General features: G+C 41.5%; 1 protein-coding gene across 1 annotated transcript; it reads right to left on the reverse strand.

Annotated features, from left to right (window-relative positions):
• Positions 1 to 2,794: 2,794 nt before the first annotated feature.
• Positions 2,795 to 17,703, reverse strand: C3H6orf58 (chromosome 3 C6orf58 homolog). The gene is made up of 6 exons (XM_074579367.1): positions 17,382 to 17,703; positions 13,037 to 13,123; positions 7,538 to 7,722; positions 6,217 to 6,350; positions 5,552 to 5,790; positions 2,795 to 2,973 (listed from the first exon to the last, which is right to left on the reverse strand). The coding sequence occupies exons 1-6, from the start codon at positions 17,701 to 17,703 to the stop codon at positions 2,795 to 2,797; spliced, it is 1,146 nt and encodes a 381-aa protein (XP_074435468.1).
• Positions 17,704 to 18,905: the final 1,202 nt, after the last annotated feature.

Here is an 18,905-nt window from a genome sequence, read left to right on the forward strand (position 1 = left end):
TCCTCCAGAGACACCCAACCATACCTAAGCTGCCTTCTCTTGATACTTTCCTCTCTGCTTCTTTTCTGACACTTGTGTGTTTTCTTACTTGGATGTATCTATTCTGTTTCAAGATACCTGGCTCTGCTCTACTGGCAAGAGTCGACCATCCCATGTTTTGTCTAAACTCTTACATGCGCTTCAACCTCCAAAGTGCAATTACTGGCCAATTTCTAAAGCCTTTACCTGACCAGTTGGCATGCTGGACTAGGAAAAAATGTCTAAAATACATAAATTCCCGATGCTGTATTAAGAAAGATGGCTCATTTTCAAAATACTGTAGTAATTCCTAGTGTAGTCATAAATCCTGGTAAGGTGATGTTAGCTTTTAAAAAATGTGTTTTACAAATATCCCCTTGAGTGCAGCAGTTTAAAATTTGTAAGTTTGTTTTCCCTATTTGTATTAATGGCTCTTTTTGTTTTCTCAAAGCACATCTTAGGTTAAATCTAAGTTGACCACAGAAAAGGGCAAATTTTTTTTCGAACTTTTCTGGAGCACAATTAACTTAATATTTTAACAGCTGGCAGCTGTGGTAATTACTTTTAGATTATACCTAAAGTCTGTTGGAATCTAATTACTCTGATCTATGAACCAGGTAATTAAGGCAAAAACTCCCACATTTTCTTAGACCTCATTAATGTATTTCCTTTGAAAATTGTTAGCTAATGATGGTACATTAAGAGTTTATCCATAAAATGACAATGAATAATTGAAACCTTTGTCCGAGACATTAAAGGACAGAATAGTGTTTAACTGCTCAATGTCTTGATAATTATTTCTTAATTTGCAGTGCAAATATTATGCAAGTTTGGGGAGACAGGACCAAGCAAATTGGGAAAGTGGCACGGAAGGACAGAAATAATTTTCTTTTCCTTCATTTACTTGGTATCCAGCTAATAATTCAGGACGTGTGGAGACTCCTGAGGAGCTGATGTTTCTCCTGCTGCCTGGAGATGGACTAGCAACACAAAGAGAGACCAAGGGCTTGTGCCCCATGGGCACACAGCGGCTGGCCATTTCCTATGCACCTTTCAGGCTGCTGATGGGCTCCCCCACAGGCGTGGGGACACCCTGCAGCAGCCCTGGCTGGTGTGGCTCCCCCGAGCATGGCCGTGCTCCCCCACACCCAGCTCCTGCCTCGGTGGATGAGTGGGCTGCTCGGGGCGGCCTGGGAAGGTACCTGCTGGAGGGTCCCTGCTGGAAGGGCCCTTGCTCAGCTGCTACCAAGGCTCCAAGAGTTTCTTTCAGCCACTCTCGTGCTGGGGGAAAAGCTGTGAGTCCAAATCTCACCCCTAATGTCCGTAGAAGACCTTTGACTGTTGTATGCGTGTCAGGAATGCTGTCGCTACAATAGCTACAAGAGAAATGCATTTACGTGAGTGTAACAGAGTGAAACCGTTTGTTCCAGCATCTCTCCTTCTGAGTGAGGGGTATGGGGCGGTTACTAATCAAGATGCTAGGTGCAACCAAAACTGTGGGGCAGACCTAAGATGGTGGTAAAGCAAAGCTGCTTTCCCTTATTCTGACTTATGAGTCTAAGACTTGTGTTATTCTTAACTACGCTGTAGTACACGCTATAAACTGATAGGATGCAGCAGGCACTGGCTGTACTGCCACCCTCTGCTCTCCACCATGGAAAGGAAGTTCCAGTCATGCCTACTCCCCGGGGGGGAATTTTTCGTAAGGATGGAGGATCCAAATCATCAAATTTCCTAAGGAACTTCGACCCCTGGTTGCCTGCAGGCGCCTTGTCCCACTTCCCTACAACCTCTGATGCCAAGTTGTTATAACAAATTCCCAAGATGTGTTATCACTCGTGGATCAGCACTGGGGTCTGAGTGTGCCGGGAGCTGGGAGGACACACAGTGTGAACGCACCTCTTCTTCAGTAATCACATCTAACGTGTGACACACTGCAACGAGAAGGGTTAGACATGGGGGAACAGAAAAGCAACCTGTGGCTATACAGACTACGTAATCACGTAAGTCGATAGATGGATCAGTGTTTTCTTGAGGTAAGTGAATGAATCAAATACCAGAAATCTCTGTTGCACATGTAAGAGCTGCTAGAGAACAAGCTCATTTGCTTCAGGACTTCTCAGGACCGTCTCCAAAGTACCATGAGGCACACGCTTGTTGCAAAGCAGCATACCGAGGGGATCCATCTGTACTGAAGTATTTAATTTGAAAAGCCTGAAAGCTTCAAACTTGATTGCAGCTGGTCTGCAAAATAACAGCTTTGGTGGGAAACAGTTGAGGCATTGGTTTTGGATCAGAACTTCAAAGAAAAGTTTCAGGTGACCGTCTGTTAGACCATCAAGGACCTGAGCAATTACGTATCCGGTGGGAACCCTGTATACAGGGAAAAAAACCAAGAATTGTCCTGGTTTGTGGTAAAACAGAACCAATTTTCTTTTTGGTGATTTTACTTTTCAGCTAAGCCTCTTCTAACTAACTGCACTCCCTGAAATTTACGGCATATTTTTCAGACAGTGTCTGCCTTTATTTAATTTTGTCTCCAATAATGATACATAATTTATAAAGTCTGAAAAAGTAATAAAGTAAGTTTTTCTGTGAGGAATTTTATTTATAAGGAAATGAGTTAAACAAATGAGCTAATTAGGAAAATTAAGGATAAAAATATTGATTCGATACAAGAGAGATGCACACATGGCTACTCAGGAAATCTGCTGTAAGAAATTACCAAGACCAGATTACCAGACACATATCTGCTAAAAGATTAAATCAATCAATGTTAAAACTGCTTTTTCTCTAAGAAACTGAATGCTGTCAGATCCGCTCCTTTCATATCATTATATATTCCCACTGGGTCAAACTTCTGGCTTGAGGCCAAGTCTTCAATCAGTTTTCGGCCCAGTTTTCTTCCTGCTTCAGTAGACATAGCCTTTTGCCAGAGCTTCAGCAGCAATCCTCCTTGGAAAGAAACACAACATGACATTGTCAAATTAACATGGAGCACACACAGCTTGCGGCACACAAGGGATGAAGCGCGTGTCTGGCAACAAACACCCACCACTCTCCTGTGGACAGTGAAATGTAGACAAAGCTGGAGCGTGCCGATGGGGTAATAATTGCCTACAACTGTGTAGGGAGACACGGGCCATTCATTCAACTCAGGATCCTTTGTTATTGACGGACAACTGGGCTTGTTCCCTTGTCACCAGTGTTGCAAGTCAAAATGATTGAAGATACACGTTAAGGTCTTGTTCTGCAGTTGCACATAGCTTCATGGCTTATGAAGCAGTGGCCTGGTAGTTACATTGTGCACATCTTTGTTTTCAATCTAAAGCAACCAAGAATTTCAAATTCTGTCAGCTACGGCCTCAAGCTAAAGCAGCAGATGATCCTGATGCTTTCATCCAGGCAATGAGCAGTGGCTCTCTGGGAAGCGTGCCTGACCAGTCCGGCATTAGCACCAGTTTGCAGGGTAGTCATTACCTGCTCCCCACTCCTCTCAGTGCTGATCTCTGTGGTGGATAAAGGGTCCACAGAGGACATATGAGGGTAAAAAAAAGTCTACTAGAAAACCAAGAGGAGTTTATTCTGCTGCAAAATGTGCTTTTGTATAAAACTGGCAACAGTGAAGAAATGAGTTTGCACAGTATTGTACAAGGGGGATGAGGAGTTAAGAGGAGAAGGCAGCAAACAGGCCTCTTGCCTAGGAGGACCACAGGAGGACCACATGAAAGGTGAGGACAGCAGGAAAGATCTCCAATAACAAAGCATCTGCTGTTCTGCCTTTGGATATCGGTGAGGGGTAGAACATAAAAAGTGAAGCTTCTGTCTGCCCGTGGGTCGAGAAGCTTTAGAGGTAGCACAGCACTCTCCCAATATAGGTCCCTGCTGGACTGGCAAAGGCAGCTAGAGGAAAACAAAGAGTCATCCAACTCTCAATCAAGAAATCAAATCTCAGTTTGGGTTGGACATGGTCCCATCCTAAGCGGTACCGAGACCCTCTATCTGTTGTTGAAGTTTGCAGCAGCAGAAGAGGATTCTATGTCTCACAGGATGTATTTAAAAGTTTGAGGAATCTGACTTTGCAAAACCAGTATGTCACACTTTGTGATCTGAGTTTTGTAGCAATAAGATCTAGTGTTTCAGGTCCCTGCTGAGGCTGTGGATCCAGACCCAAGTCAAATTTAGTTTAAAGCTCCTTTTCTGATCTGCAAAGCAGTCACCAAGTTGAGTTAGCTGGCATTTGACTCTCAGCTGAATGCAAAGCCCATCCCTTCAAAGCAGAGTTGGGGAAATCTCCTACCTGCAAGGCAAAGGATTTCAGCTGTGGACTTCATTATGGCTGCACCTGCATGAAACTTCTTTAGCCCTCTCTTTCCTTCCCTTACCATCTTCAGCATCCACACTTCTTTTTCCTCTGTCCCTCCAGTGCTACCCTCATCTTGCCTGCCACCCTGGTGCTCTGCTCCCTCCTTGCTGCCTGCTGGTGGTGTTTCTCCTTACTCTGCCCCCTCCCCTCCTGAAGGAAGGTCAAGAAACCCTGAACTGTGGCATAGACTACCAGGAACGGGATGGAGCTGTTAAAATCCTTATTTGGGCTTTGAGGAATAATGCTATGAGGAAGGTGTGAGGGAAGCACTCGGTGCTTCCAGGCATCAGTGATGCCAGGATGCTCTTTTTAACACTGAATAGCTTCATTACACGTCTTTCTCAGCTACAAATACAACTAGGGAGAGTATTTTCATTGAAATGTACAAACAGAAGAAGACAATCACACAAAAAAAATGCCATAGCTGTGGATAATAGTTTTTCAGTGTATTTTTATATTGTATTTTCATTTCGAGATTCAAAATAACTTTCCTTCACAAAGGACAAACAAAAATATCCAACCCAGCAATACCTACGAATGAACTGAAGCCTCAGAAGGCTGCAATTCTGTGTCTCACCGCTGGATGGTGATGCACAACTTATTTTTGTGAAAGTCCGACGTTTTCTAAAGATACAGTTTTGCTGGGATACACGGTATTTTGCTGGGGCAGTGTGAATATTCTCTGCTAGTCCAAAGATTGAGACAAGAACAAAAACCAAAACCAAAACCAGAATGCTTTTGGACACTCAAACTGTTGTTCATGATCATTTGCCTACTTTTTGTAATGACCTCAACTGGTTTAATAACTTCATTTACAGCTTTAATGATTTCAGATGTAACTACTGAAACACAAACTAGTCTTTGTGTTTTCCAAGTTCCCGTGAAAAATGGAGGAAAAAAAAAAATAAGATCATCTGCTCCAACAAAGGATGCGTTTGTCTCACGCGAAATCCTCACTGCACATCGACAGTGTTAACCCATCGCTGCATTTGCACTCTGGTGTGTTGTCTACTTAAGGTTGTATTTTTAGCTGTATTGTTTTATTTTTAGTCTCTGGAAAGTGTTTATACTATTGTATATCAAAAAATCATGTCCTCATACGGAGAAAGGTACAGAAAGAGAGAACAAGATATTAAATATCTAGGCATTTGTAGATCAGTCTTGTACCTGTTAATTGATTTACTTTGTGAAGAGCTCTCATTGAAAGCAGGACTCTATTTTGCTGTGGACTGAAGTCACTAATGGATGGGAGGACGTCCCCTTCAGTGAGCATCCTCTGGGGCAGGAAAGACTGGAACTCGTTTGTAGTCTGTAAATCTGTAGAGAAGTGTGTGGCTGCAATGAAATCTACAGCATTAGCCCAGTCTTCACCAAAATTTGCTTCTGGATCAGAGAGATATTTTAACCTGGAAGAGATAAAAAGAAAAATGTAACAGATAATTGAAATGTACTGTAGAACATATTTATCCCAAATTATGTTTTGTTCAGTATAAAATCCTGAGTGGTCTCAATGTCACAATGAATTAAAGCCTACTTCAGCATTTTACACCTAATTTCTGCTGGCATGGCTGCCTCTGCCCAGACTAGACACAGCTCCTGACTCTGGCTGCAGGTCCCAGAGAGGAATCAACGTCTCCTGTTAAACCCACAGCCTGCCCACCCATGGCAGCCTGGGCAGCCATCTCTCACTGGTCATCCCATGCTCCAAGAGAGCGGAAGGAAGAGTAGAGCCTAAAGAGCAGAGGTCTAAAGTGACTTTGTTGGGATACTGTCCTTCCAAAGAGGCATGGAGGTAGGAAGATCCCCCTGGGCCACCTCTCTCATCCCGGTACCTGTCCTGGAACTTGGGCAGCGCGTAAGCAATGGAGGAAACGTGCGCTCTCCACATGAGATGGAGGGCATCATCCATTTTGAAGGAGGAGAAGGTTGCAGGGCTCCCAGCTTTGTGTTCTGTAGACAACAGATACTGCAGCAACGGGGAGGAAAAATGGCAGAGAAATAGGGTGGTGTTTAAACCAAATTAATTTTTCAGACTTATGCACATATCTCACAAAATACTAACTTTGCAAGCTAAGGGAAATTGCTTTTGAGTAGTTAGAATGTGTTGCTTTGTAAGTAACTATAATGTCTGACATAGGGAGAAAAAGACCATTAATATAGATTTATAAAGTGAATACATATCCCCACTGAAGTTAACTGGAGTTGCCGTTCTTTGACTTCAACAGAGTGAGGGTTTTGCCCACATAATCTAGGTATTCTGTCACAATAATTCAATTGACTTTTGTATCTGAGTGCCATGGAAGCTTCTGAGCTGTAATACTGGGTTCCTTGAAAACCTGTTTATGCTCTTTCAGCTACAGCTTTCTGGAGATTTTCAGAAAGTAGGAAAACGATTCTTAATGGTTATCATTATGGCTATTTGAGGAGTAGATCTTCTATTATAACTTCTGAAATATAATGCTTAGGAAAAATAATCTTAAGAAAACAAATTCAGTCTTGCTCCTAAAACCTCTACCTTCAGTCACGGTTGCCAAGAGGGACTTATGGTTTAAATTTTCTGATCATTATCAATTATTCGCCTGCCAATAAAAATCTTGAATATAGAAGTCTATCTATAAAAATAGCTATTGAATGTACGATGTAAGAAATATTGGGATTAGGGAACAGCTGAATGAGGAGGAAAGAGAATATCTACTTGCATAAACAAGTGTTCTTCTGAATGAAGTTCCAGCATTTTCAGGTTTTTAGATGTTCAAAAGAATAAATGAACCATATAAAACCAATGCAAGGCCATTTCTCAAGGGTGATGTTCTATTTTGCATGCTTATTTTGCATTGCTAACATAAGCCGTATAGCAAGAATACAAATATAACTGTTGTCAAAAGGGCCTCTTGGGACAGACTCCCAATAATACAGAATTATCTTAAAGGAAGAAAAAAAAATCCATAACTGTGAAAATCCTAGCCTTCTTATCTCTAACTCACTTTATGTCATGCTTTTCATTTTTTCTGCGTGTTACTTTTATATCAGGCTGCTATTGAAAGCAAACCAAGCTCTCTGAATCTTACAAATAACACTAATAATAGTTTTTAAATGTAATATTCTGGTATAATTTCCTACAAAATATGAAAAAAAAAGAGTAAAATTATTTACTTCAAAATAGGCCTTCCACTCATCCATGAGCTTGGGATTGCGAGACCGGCAGTCGGCAACACTATAACAGAAATCATCTCTCTGTTCCTCTGGAGGCAATATTTCTATCTCGTACTGCAGTTGCCCAAAGAGACCAGCCTCCACTGCCCCCAGAAAGGGTATGACAGCCAGGTAGTAGTTCATACCTGTAACAATAATTTAAAAGGAGGAGGTTTTAATCACAAATGAAAGCAAATGAAAAATTCAGGCATAGAAAAATGAACATTCTCCCATACCAAATGCAACCGTTTTGAATTGCCACTGTGATACAACTCTGTTCAGCAGTTGGACATATGTACTGAAATGCACTAATGATGATATCTGTATAGTTTAGATGTGATTTGTAATATTCATTTATATATTGTCCTTTAATAGCCTTGCATGAACTGACAGTGTGCTGTATTTTGCAGGAAAGGACAAACAACTGAAAAAAGTTAGACCTTTATAGGTTGTCATGGACAGGATATCAAAAGTCTTTCAAATATTAGCTGCAAACTAAGTACAGAAAGACCAAGGGGTATTCCATGAATATTGTTTTCATTAAAATACCTCTTCTATGCATCCTAGGCATGTAAGAAAAAAAAAGGCAAATACTAGTGATATTTTACTGGAAAATAATAATTTTGCTTTTAAAAAAGATTTTGCTCACTGAAAACTTCCTGGAAATTACCTCAGTTGGTTTGTTTATATTTATTTCAGGATGATGGCTTCCTTTGGTCTGATCCAGAAGTTGGAGGAGTCAGACGCAGCATGTAGGAAAACCAGGTTCATTTCTCACCTGTGCTGGACCACATCTCCAGTGAGAGTGCCCATAGGGCTATTTGATATTCCTCATTTGAAAGGAGGATTTAAAATTCTCCTATTAATCGTGTCCTCTTTGTAGAAATAAAGCTTAATAACTTTCAGTGAAGAAGAGCCTGGAGACCAGCTCTTCTCCCTCTTGGGTGGATACTCCCAAGCCATTGCGCTGAGAAGTCATTTGCTCGTGCTTGGTCTCAGGGCCACAGTCTGCCTACGTATCTTGTACGCAGTCCCAGCAGTGAGGACCAAAATCATCAAAACCTGACCACCTACCATGTACCCCTGTCCTACTCATGGGAAACCATTGTTCCACCTCCTCTTTGTGGGCCTAGTTGGGAATGCAGGAGGAAATGTATGAAGATCAAGGAAAAGTCCCAAGTGATGAGAAAACAGTGTTGCACTGGGAGTCATTGCTAAGCTCGGTCTTGCTTCTTGTTCACTATTTTCATGAGAAGTGTTGAAATCTGCATTTCACATCAGAAAGTACTTACATTCTTTTAAGTGGGCTTGCGTATATTACATATTTGTACCTGCTCGGGTGACTCAGAGGGCGGAAAACAATGCAGGAATGGAATGTACTGAGTATTATTCCAGGCAAAAAAGGCTGAAGTTCTTAAGCAGGGAGTGTCTCATACACCTTGTGGTCTATTAAATGTGAGTTTCTTGTTTAAGCTCATTCCTGGCTTCATAGGACCACTCATGCCAGAGAGGGCTGCCCTGAAGGCCAGTTGAAACCAGTTACATCCTCAGAACAATAGGAAACATTTCTGTGCAGTCTGAAAGACTTTTTGCATGTTCCTGCTGCAACAGGGTAAATCAAGGCTGAGCTTATACGTTTTCTGGAGGCAACAAAATTGGTATTAAGCAAATGTGCAGTGTTTAGAAGTAAGTGAAGAACAGGAATGCAAACACTGAGAAAGTAAAGGTGGTGGTTTCTATTCCAGGAATGCCCTCTGCTTGCACAGGGCTATGCAATGACACCTGTTACTTGTCACTGCATGGGACACCTTCCTATGGAGCACCTGCTGCTTGCCACCAACAGAGACGGGAAACTGAAGTTGGAGCGAGTATTACAGTGAGCTTTGGTTTTACTCCAAAATTGCATTTTAAATTTACTCTATGCTTATGCCTTTGTTCACTGAAGATATGTACATTTAATTGCTGGCTCACAGCCAGAACCTTCATTCAAAGGGCCTCTACAACAAAGTGCTTGTGTGGCAGGGAAGGGAGAGTGCCGCTCACCGCAGCCTGCCAGCAGGTCTCTTGGAAAAGGGGACAACAGGGAAGCTGAGGGAGCAAGGGACAGAAGTGATGGAGGGAGAAGTGCTACAGGAAAAAGAACGTGAGGCTTTCTCTTCCCAAGCGAGGCAAAGAATATTGAAACTGGAGGACTTACAAGGTCATTTTACTCCCTTAAAAAAAAAAAAAAAAAAGAAAGAAAAAATTTCCATCATTTTATTGCCTTTAGATATAATTAGTGATTGTAATCTATAGGTTGGTCTTGTCTTTCTTCCCTCCCTCCCCCCCATCTGTCCATTCCATTTCTTTAAAGACAGAAGATAAACTTCCTAAAAGAGTCAGAGTTCCAGTTTCAGAAAAAAAAAGAGTCTCTAAAAATATTGACTTTGTCTCAGATCAGAGAAAAAGGGATTTATTTTATTAAAAACAATGTGTTCCTTCGGCTTTTGAAAAACGGAAACAAAAATGTCATTTGGGGGATTCAGTTTGGACTGGTTGAGATATGTTATTCAATTTGTGTAGGAAAATTAATTAAATATTTTTGATTAATCAAAAGAAAATGTAACTGTTTCTCATGGGTTTTCATGGGCTCTAAAAAAAATTTATAAGATGAACTCTAGAAATCTAGGTATGCGTTGTTTGAAGAGTCTGTTTGCATATGGACACTGGCTGTAAAAGTACCAGAGGGAAACAGGCTACACATATTCTTGCACTTGAGACAGAGCGTATTGTACTATCAGTGCTTTTTCTATTGATGCTATAAGTGTTATTCATTGGGCTGCCCTGTGCAACAATGAATGGATACCCTTGGGTTGCATCTGGCATTCCAGATTCCTTCCTTTCCTCTTCTGCAAAGCTCTTAGCTAGAAGTGGATATAACTGTTTATTTTTCCTTTCTATGTAAAAACCGGGTTATAGTATCCTGTCTCACACACTGTTATTTCTCCCATGATCCTGGCAGTGGACTTACTTACCCTTATGTCCCACAGGAGGATAAGGTGCTCTGCCACATCTACCAGGAATGATGCCAACAGTGCATATGGCTAAGTTAGCTCACAGCTGGTCCTTCAGTAGAGTTTATGACTTTGCCTTTTCTCTGCATTGCCTAGTGCAAAGGTGGTTCCAAATTTGATGCCACCATCACTGAGATGGCATTGCTTCACAGAATCACAGAATGGTAGGGGTTGGAAGGGCCCTCTAAAGATCATCTAGGTCAATCCCCATGCTAAAGCTAGAACAGGTTGCACAGAATTGCATTTGCGTCCAGATGGGTTTTGATTATCTCCAGAGAAGGAGACTCCATAACCTCTCTGGACAGCCTGTTCCAGTGCTCTGTCACCCTCAAAGTAAAGAAGTTTTTCCTCATGTTCTGATGGAACCTCCTGTTTGTCCATTGCCCCTTGACCTGTTGCTGGTCACCATGAAAAGAGCCTGGCCCCATCCTCTTTACACCCACCCTTTTGATATTTATGAGCATTGATGAGGTCCCCTTTCAGTCTTTTCTTCTCCAGGCTAAGCAGACCCAGGTCTCTCAGCCTTTCCTCATAAGAGACATGGTCCAGTCCCCTGATCTTCTTCATGGGCCTCCACTGGACTCTCTCCAGTAATTCGCTGTCTGTCTTTAACTGGAAAGCCCAGAACTGGACACAGTTGCTCCAGATGTGGCCTCACTAGGGCAGAGTAGAGGGGGAGGATGACCTCCCTCGACCTCTCGGTCACACTCTTTTTAATGCACCCCAGGATGCCATTGGCATTCTTGGCCACAAGGGCATGTTGCTGGCTCATGGTCAACTTGTTGACCACCAGGACTCCTAGGTCTTCCGCAGAGCTGGTTTCCAGCAGGTCAACCCCTAATCTGTACCGGATCATGGGGTTATTCCTCCCTAGGTACAGGGCCCTACACTTGCCCGTGTTGAACTTCATGGGGTTCCTCTCCCTGCAACACTCTCACTGTATGGTGGCACAGCCTTCTGCTGTGTCAGCCGCTCCTCCCAGTTTTGTATCATCAGCAAACTTTCTGAGGGTACACCCTGTCCCCTCATCCAGGTCATTAATGAATATGTTGAATAAGACTGCACCCAGTACTGACCCCTGAGGAACACCACTAGTTACAGGCCTCCAACTGGACTCTGTGCCGCTGATCACAACTCTCTGAGCTCTGCCATTCAGCCAGTTCTCAATCCACCCCACTGTCCATGCATCTAACCCACACTTCGTAAGCTTACCTATGAGGATGTTACAGGAGACAGTGTAAAAAGCATTGCTAAAGTTGAGGCAGACAACAGCCACAGCTCTCCCCTCATCTACCCAGCCAGTCATGTCACCATAGAAGGCTATCAGATGGCTTCCTGCAATGCACATTTGTTTAGGTGTAATGGATAGATCCATTCTCCTGTTACACCTATGATATACATTTTTACAAATGAAATTCTTGTGTCTCTCAGGCTAAGAGAAACCGTGTATTAACTCCAGTTCAATATGGCAACATATGAATGGCCTGAATTATCAAAAGTATCCAGGAATTTTGGATGTTTCCATTTTTGGGAAGATTTAATTATTTGGATGTGTATTGAGGATAAAATATTGAGGCAATACCGAGATATTGAGGAAAACACTGAAAACATCAGGGGCATTGACACCGGAAATTCAGATCTTTGCACTTCTCTCTCTCTCTGTCACTGTCTTCAGTTTGTTGCTACTTACTGGAATAACTAAAAAAAATTAAACAGAATTTCAACCTACTAGAAGTCCAAAGCCAATACTAACGTGAACAGAAATTGTCTCATAGGTCATGTACACCAGGTCAAAGTATTAACTAAGTTTTAACTGAATACTTGAAAGTCTGCTGGATAAATGTCAGTGTATGAAGATAATGAAGTTATTTGGATAGCATGGGCAAAAAGCCTCCCTTTATTTCATTCCCTGTAGCCCACTGACCACAGTGAAGTTGTGAAGGTGCAACTGAAGGCATAAAAGTCCTGTCAGATGTGTATTACTGGGGGTGGTGCAAGAACCAAAGATTCCTCCTTGACATTCTCACACTAACTTTTAGTTCAAAGTATTAGCATCTAAACTGAACAGATGTGCTCTGAAGTAATTGAAAACTGTAATTTCTACAAATGCCTACAAATCTAGATACCCGTCATGGTGTTTCTCACACATTTTTACATTCATTTTTGCAGTGTAAACATTTTAAAGCTGCAAATTTGCAAAATTCCTTCCTCAAATAAGTCATCAAAGTCAATTAACTTTCATTTACTCGCTCACACTTAGGCGTCTTGCTGCAAATTTTTGATGGAAAATTATGTAGCACTGAAATTACTTTCTAATATAGAAGTCTAAGGGGAAGAAAGATTCTAAATTGCCTTATAGGACGCTTACCATGCTTTGGAGAACAGTAGTGTAATAGCATATACTTACAGGACCACCAGCTTCTTACAGATATGCACAGGAGGTCTCCATCTTCATAGCCACAGGAAGTCACACTGGAAGGATCTGCTAATCTGCCTGAATCAAATGAAATAATACACCAAATACTTCTCAATCTTTTTCACAGAAGAATTCCCACAGAGATGAAAAAAATATACAGGAGTAAAGCATGCAGAATTTTGCTCAGAGAAGCAGAACAATTACAGTTGTTTTGCTTCATAAACTACTGTTCCTAGAGTAGTTGAATTTCTCAGTCAATGCTTCATGCAGTGCATAGTAATTTGATTGTGCTTTACAGCTCGATTTATTCCTCGCTGTAAATATATTCTGAGAATTTACGGAACTGTCTGAAAGTAGGACATCACAGTGACATTTTTATGGAGATATAAATACACATGCACATACGGACATAAACACATGCATAGCTGATGCGTCATTTTCAATAGATGCGGGGCTGCTGGTGTAGGAGAGCTGCTTAACGAGCAGAATAGCACAAATTAAATGCGCTCGTAATTGTCTCACCTAATTGGGTTGTGTGATACAGAATCCCTTCCGGTTTAATGATGCATACAAACATGACCTTACTGTGAAGCTAAGCATGCAAACGTTGTTGTATCTGATTAGCAGGGTTTTCAAACATCTGTGCTGCAGCAAACATGCAAGACATTTCGCAATTATTAATGACAGCATGTAAGGCATATTTTACTTTTAGCACGTGACATGGAGAAACAGCCTAAATTTTGACAGCATAGTGTACATTATGTGGTAAGGAGTCACGTAGTGAATCAGGAAGACTGCTTTAAGTGTATGACATGAAATTACCACAGTCAGGTCCAATGACTTGAGCTATTCCAGAAGTTCCCAAACTCTGCCCTGCAGAGCAGTTATTTTCTGACAAGTCAGCTGAATAACAACAATGTCATTTCTGTCAGATTAAAACTAAACCTCATTACATTCTTTAAAAACAAACCCAAATTTTCTGATACTTTTCACTTGAGAAGAAGAGAAGGTCATGAACCACGTGCATACAGATTATCCTAATTACCCTTTCTAGCTGACTGGACAGAGTTTGTGCGTTGGGGCCTGCTACCCGCTCAAGCCTGTATCTTTCAGTAGCAGAGCACTGAGACCACGAACTTGCAGTGGTGAGGTATCCAGTCCAACAGGATACTTTTTTTTGTGAAAAATGATATTTTTTAATATTTACAGAAAGATTTTTTTTTCACGCTTCTACTTCCACACAGCGTGTCAGAAATAGGCAGCACTAGTTCACTGGTGTGCAAAGGGGATGAATAAGAATAATAAAGGAAAAGAAGAAAAAAGAACACAAAATGTTGCAGAATTGTATGTGAGATTTACTAATTTAGCCTAGGCATTTTGTCCTAGGAAGAGGCAGTATCGGTGCTAATTATAAGATCTGTATTAATTACTTGGAGCTGGAAGCGCTAACCCCACTAGACTCCAGTTTTGTTCTGTCTGCCCTCTTCTATTCCCTGTGTTTAACTTGACTGTTATTTTAGTCTTCAGGTCCGCCCAAGCTATCTCTGTCCTCCTCTGGATTGCCAGTGCCTCCCAGCTGTATGTCGTTAGCAACTATGTGCAACCTGTTCAGCAAGACCTCGCTGTTCTTTTTTGTGGCAAGGTTGTTAATGAAAAAGGTAAATGCAGTTGTTCTCAAGAATAATTGAAGAACTCTGAGCATATCCTCCTTTTAGTTGTAAATTTCCCTAAGCAACGCTCATCACTAATTTCTCCTTCAGGTGTTCCTTTACTAGATTTGCAGTTCCCTGTTTTGTTCTTCTTTTGTAAAGTGTTGTTAAAAACTTTCATTTTATGCTTTGATTTTACAAAGGGAGGAAATGCTTTTCTGAACTTTGGTAAAACATTACTTATATCATAAAAGAAGATATCGAGTTACTCTGAACACAATCTACCTTTGATTCAAATAAGCTGTACTTTATCCGTTTTCCTGTTTCGCTTCATGTCTCCAAATATTCTTTCCTCTATACTTATTCTAATGTCTCATCTACTGGTCATGTAAGAGAAATAAGTATTTTTGTGTCCTCACCCCATTTTTCTTTCTTCTTAAATGTAAGTTCAACCTTTTCTACTCTTCAGACATACAGTACCACCTGAATCTTTCTTAAAGTTCTTGCTCCTGGATTTGTCCTTCTATATGTCAATTCGTCCAAGTGGGTGTAGAGACTATCCAGTTTCCTCCGTCTGTGTAGGTAGGACTCTCAGTTTAGCTCCATCTCACAAGTGACTATTTCTATTTTCACAGTCTCATTCCTATCAGCTGCGTTGTCTCAATATCATTGTCCCTGCTGTAAATTTAGGCAAATTACTGATTTCATTTTATGTGCATGAGCAGATTATTGCAAATCTTCATACCACTTACATTAAGTAGCAGCTTCACTTGCTTTTTGTGGTTTATATAGGACCATATCCATAAAAATATTTTCTCAGCAACATAACTTTCATGACCAGACAGAATTGTTAATTCAACAATTTTTGTAGTATTTTCAAGGATCTGCTGTCTTGCACCATGAACTCAAATCCTGCTTTTGTTTGCCCAAGCTTATTATGCCAATATACAAATGCTTCAGTCATTCCTCACTAATCTACCCAGCTGCCTATCTGGATTAGGTTTAGCCAGTTGCTAACCTCACTACTGTATGCACCAAAATTCTGTCTTTCTTACTCCTTTATCCATTTATTTTTCAACTTCTCATGTTTTTTACTGTAAAACTCTTTCCAGCCACGTGATTCTTCTACTATTTTTTTAACGTTCTGTTGATGTAATTTCAAAAATATGTAGTCCTATGATTTTTTAGCAGGTGACAGGTCTTTACCTGTCTCTGCAACCAGGTGCAAATCTTCCTCACACCTACCATGTCCCTCATCTCTATTTAGGAACTGTTACCACAACCAGGCATATCTTCAGTTTGTGGATGAGGCCACACTACATAACTAGATCCTTCCCAGCAGGTCACCACCCAGGTGTAGCTTTTGCATCCAGTTATCTTTGCCTCTGCCACACATTGGACCAACTCTCCTGCTGCACCAGCCATCCTCTTTATCTTCTCTTTCTTTTCCTATACATAAAGAAGGGAAAGAGGAAAAAGCTTGCCTAAACTCCAACCGAATTCTTCTTGCTGCTGTCTGTTTGACAGCTAGCTGCCTGCTTGGATTTTGTTTACTGTACCTCCTTTTCCTTATTTTGACTTAGCAGTTAATTTTCCATTTGGTGTGACTGAATGCTGGCAGCCTTCCTTCACCACCAGCTGCAGCACCTCTGTCTTCTTCCAAACATACAGCTTCAGCCAAACCACCACTTCATGGAACTACAGATTACTACCAATAAAGACAAGAACAGGCAGACAGATGCCTTTGCTTACACTTGGTTAACACCAGGCACAAGTTCCTGAAAACATCATTGACTCTCATTCCCTTCTTCATACCTCTCCTGGTTGCTAGAACAAAGCAAGTCAGCTCTGGCTTTGAATGGAGAGCTTCACTGCCTGCTGCATGTGAGGCAGCATGTGGGAGAACACGTTCTCTGATAAAGCCCTCGATAAGATATTGCAGCCTTAACCTCAAGGGGCCTTTCACACAAATTTCTGTGTCTGCTTCCCCAGCATGGCCAACAAGCAAACAAGAATGACTGCCCCAGATAATAACCAGCTTTTGGGGGATGAACCAATAGAATTTTGTCATAATTAAAAAGAAACAAACAAACAACAAAACAAACAAACAAAAAAACAACAAACAGAATGAACTTTAACTTTTGTCAAGAATGCATTTAGAAATAATGAGGCTACTCCTAAACTGATCAAAAAGGGCAAATGAAATCAAATTCTCAGAGGCAGAGGCAGATTCTCAACTACCGTATTAGAAATGAAACTTAAACCACCAAGAGAGGATCATAACATTAACAAACAAAGAAAGCCTGTTAGTTAACAATTTAAGAACAGCACTGCAGAGTGCAGGCTCTGAAACCTACCTGCTATAAACCAGAGCAACTCTAGTTTCAAAGATTTTCAGCTAACTGAAATATTGCCCATCTAAGACACAGATCTTCTGGATTCTAACTAGTCCTATGTGTAGCAATACCTTGTCCTATTACCAAGTTTAATACCTATTGCTCAACAGGTCAAGGGTGTTCCCTTCATTCAGGATTTCTTTTTCAAATTGGCAGCTTAGCTCAGTACATCAAAATTTACACTGTCTGAGGCTATACTGGGCTTATGAGGCAGAAACCTTGGAAAGGATGACCTAAAGTGGGTCTAGTGAACACTTAGCTGTTCCAGCAGCTTGAGGACATAACTCATACCTGTACGAAATTGCCACCCATGCTGCAACGGTAATCCCCAGAGAATATTGCCAAAATTTTGGGATCCAAAGGCAGTAAAATATTTGGCTGAAGAGTTTAGCATGTTCTTGTACACTCCCAGTCGCTCTTGATAGTTCCAAGGATTGATGACAATTTTGTTGTCCTTTACTAGGAAATCCAGCAGGCTTTCAGGGGCACGGTCCCACAGAGGGGGATAGTCATCTTCTCTGGTGGCATCATTTTCACTCTGTGCTGCGGCAGTTGCTGGAATCAGTGTAAGAGTCACTATAAGAAGAGCATGTGTGCCAAAGTAGGGCCACATTGTGAAGGTTTGTGACCCAGGTGTTTGTGGCTGCAGGGCTTTTATCATGAAAGCTGAGGGCTGGGTAAAAAAGGGTGACTCAGATGCAGAGGTCCTTCCCTCTTTCCAGTGACCCTGACGTGGAGTTGCCAGATTAGCAAACTGTGAGTAATGCTCTGTCCTCCTTGTGGGTTCTGGGGAGCAGCAGCAGATGTTTTAGAGGGATCAGTCTGACCAGAAAATGTCCAAATCTGTGCTGTCCGTGATATATACCCACCCTCCCAAAAGGCTGAGGTGCTACAGTACTGATTGCACAGTTGCGTTATCAACATTTTTGTCTCTGTGTTTCTTACTAGCTGTCACCTTCCTTTTCCCTGCCTAGTTCCTTTGGGTAAGGAAGGGACAGCAATGCCACAGAGCTCACCCCAAAAGAGGCACAGGCAGGGTTAGGTTAGGGCTGAGGTGCTCTGAGGAGGGCTCCAGGTGCCAACCAAGGATCAGTGACATATGGCAGGTGCTGCCATTGGCACCTTTGTCTTTTGGCCTTGGGACAACTGTCTACAGCCTTCAGGTCATAAAAGCATTTGAAGTAGACAAATCATCCTGGTTGCAGGCCATGCAGCATTCGGCTAGCTGTATTTTTAGTGTTTGTCTTGTGTGGAAATGGCCATTATAAAGACCTAAAGTCTCCTACTAAACCTCCATGATCTTGTAGACTCCAAAGGGAATACCCTTTGGTCACCCCTCCACTGATAAAATCAGTGTCTGACTAAGTTACACTCCAACAAAACGAAACTGTCCAGTTACCTTCACCTCACCTACTTCCAGGACTTTATAATCTTCAGCTGCTTTTTCTCAGATAAGCAATGGTTACAAATGAGCACTCAGCAAACACACACATCATTTCTTATCTCTGTAGTCTTTCTTTCGCATGAGAAAAAACACAAATGCCCATTTTCTTTGAAGTAATTCTGTGAGTTTTAGTTGGCCTTTTTGTACCTGAAGTACCTTAAACCCTGGATGAGAGCAAGTCAAATCTGGCTGCAGACTTTTGACAGTAAATTTAAAAGGAATGTATCGGTTCAATTCAAAATTTTTCCATCTTCTCTATTTGTTGTGGAGAATTTCTAGTTAATAGCATAATTTTTCAATGGTCACTTTTTGTTGTTGGCTCCACTACTGAGAAAGAAACCCAAAGGCTTTTGAATGAAAAGCAATCAGTG

The sequence above is a fragment of the Larus michahellis genome, chromosome 3, assembly GCF_964199755.1.
Source record: "Larus michahellis chromosome 3, bLarMic1.1, whole genome shotgun sequence".
Classification (NCBI taxonomy): domain Eukaryota; kingdom Metazoa; phylum Chordata; class Aves; order Charadriiformes; family Laridae; genus Larus; species Larus michahellis.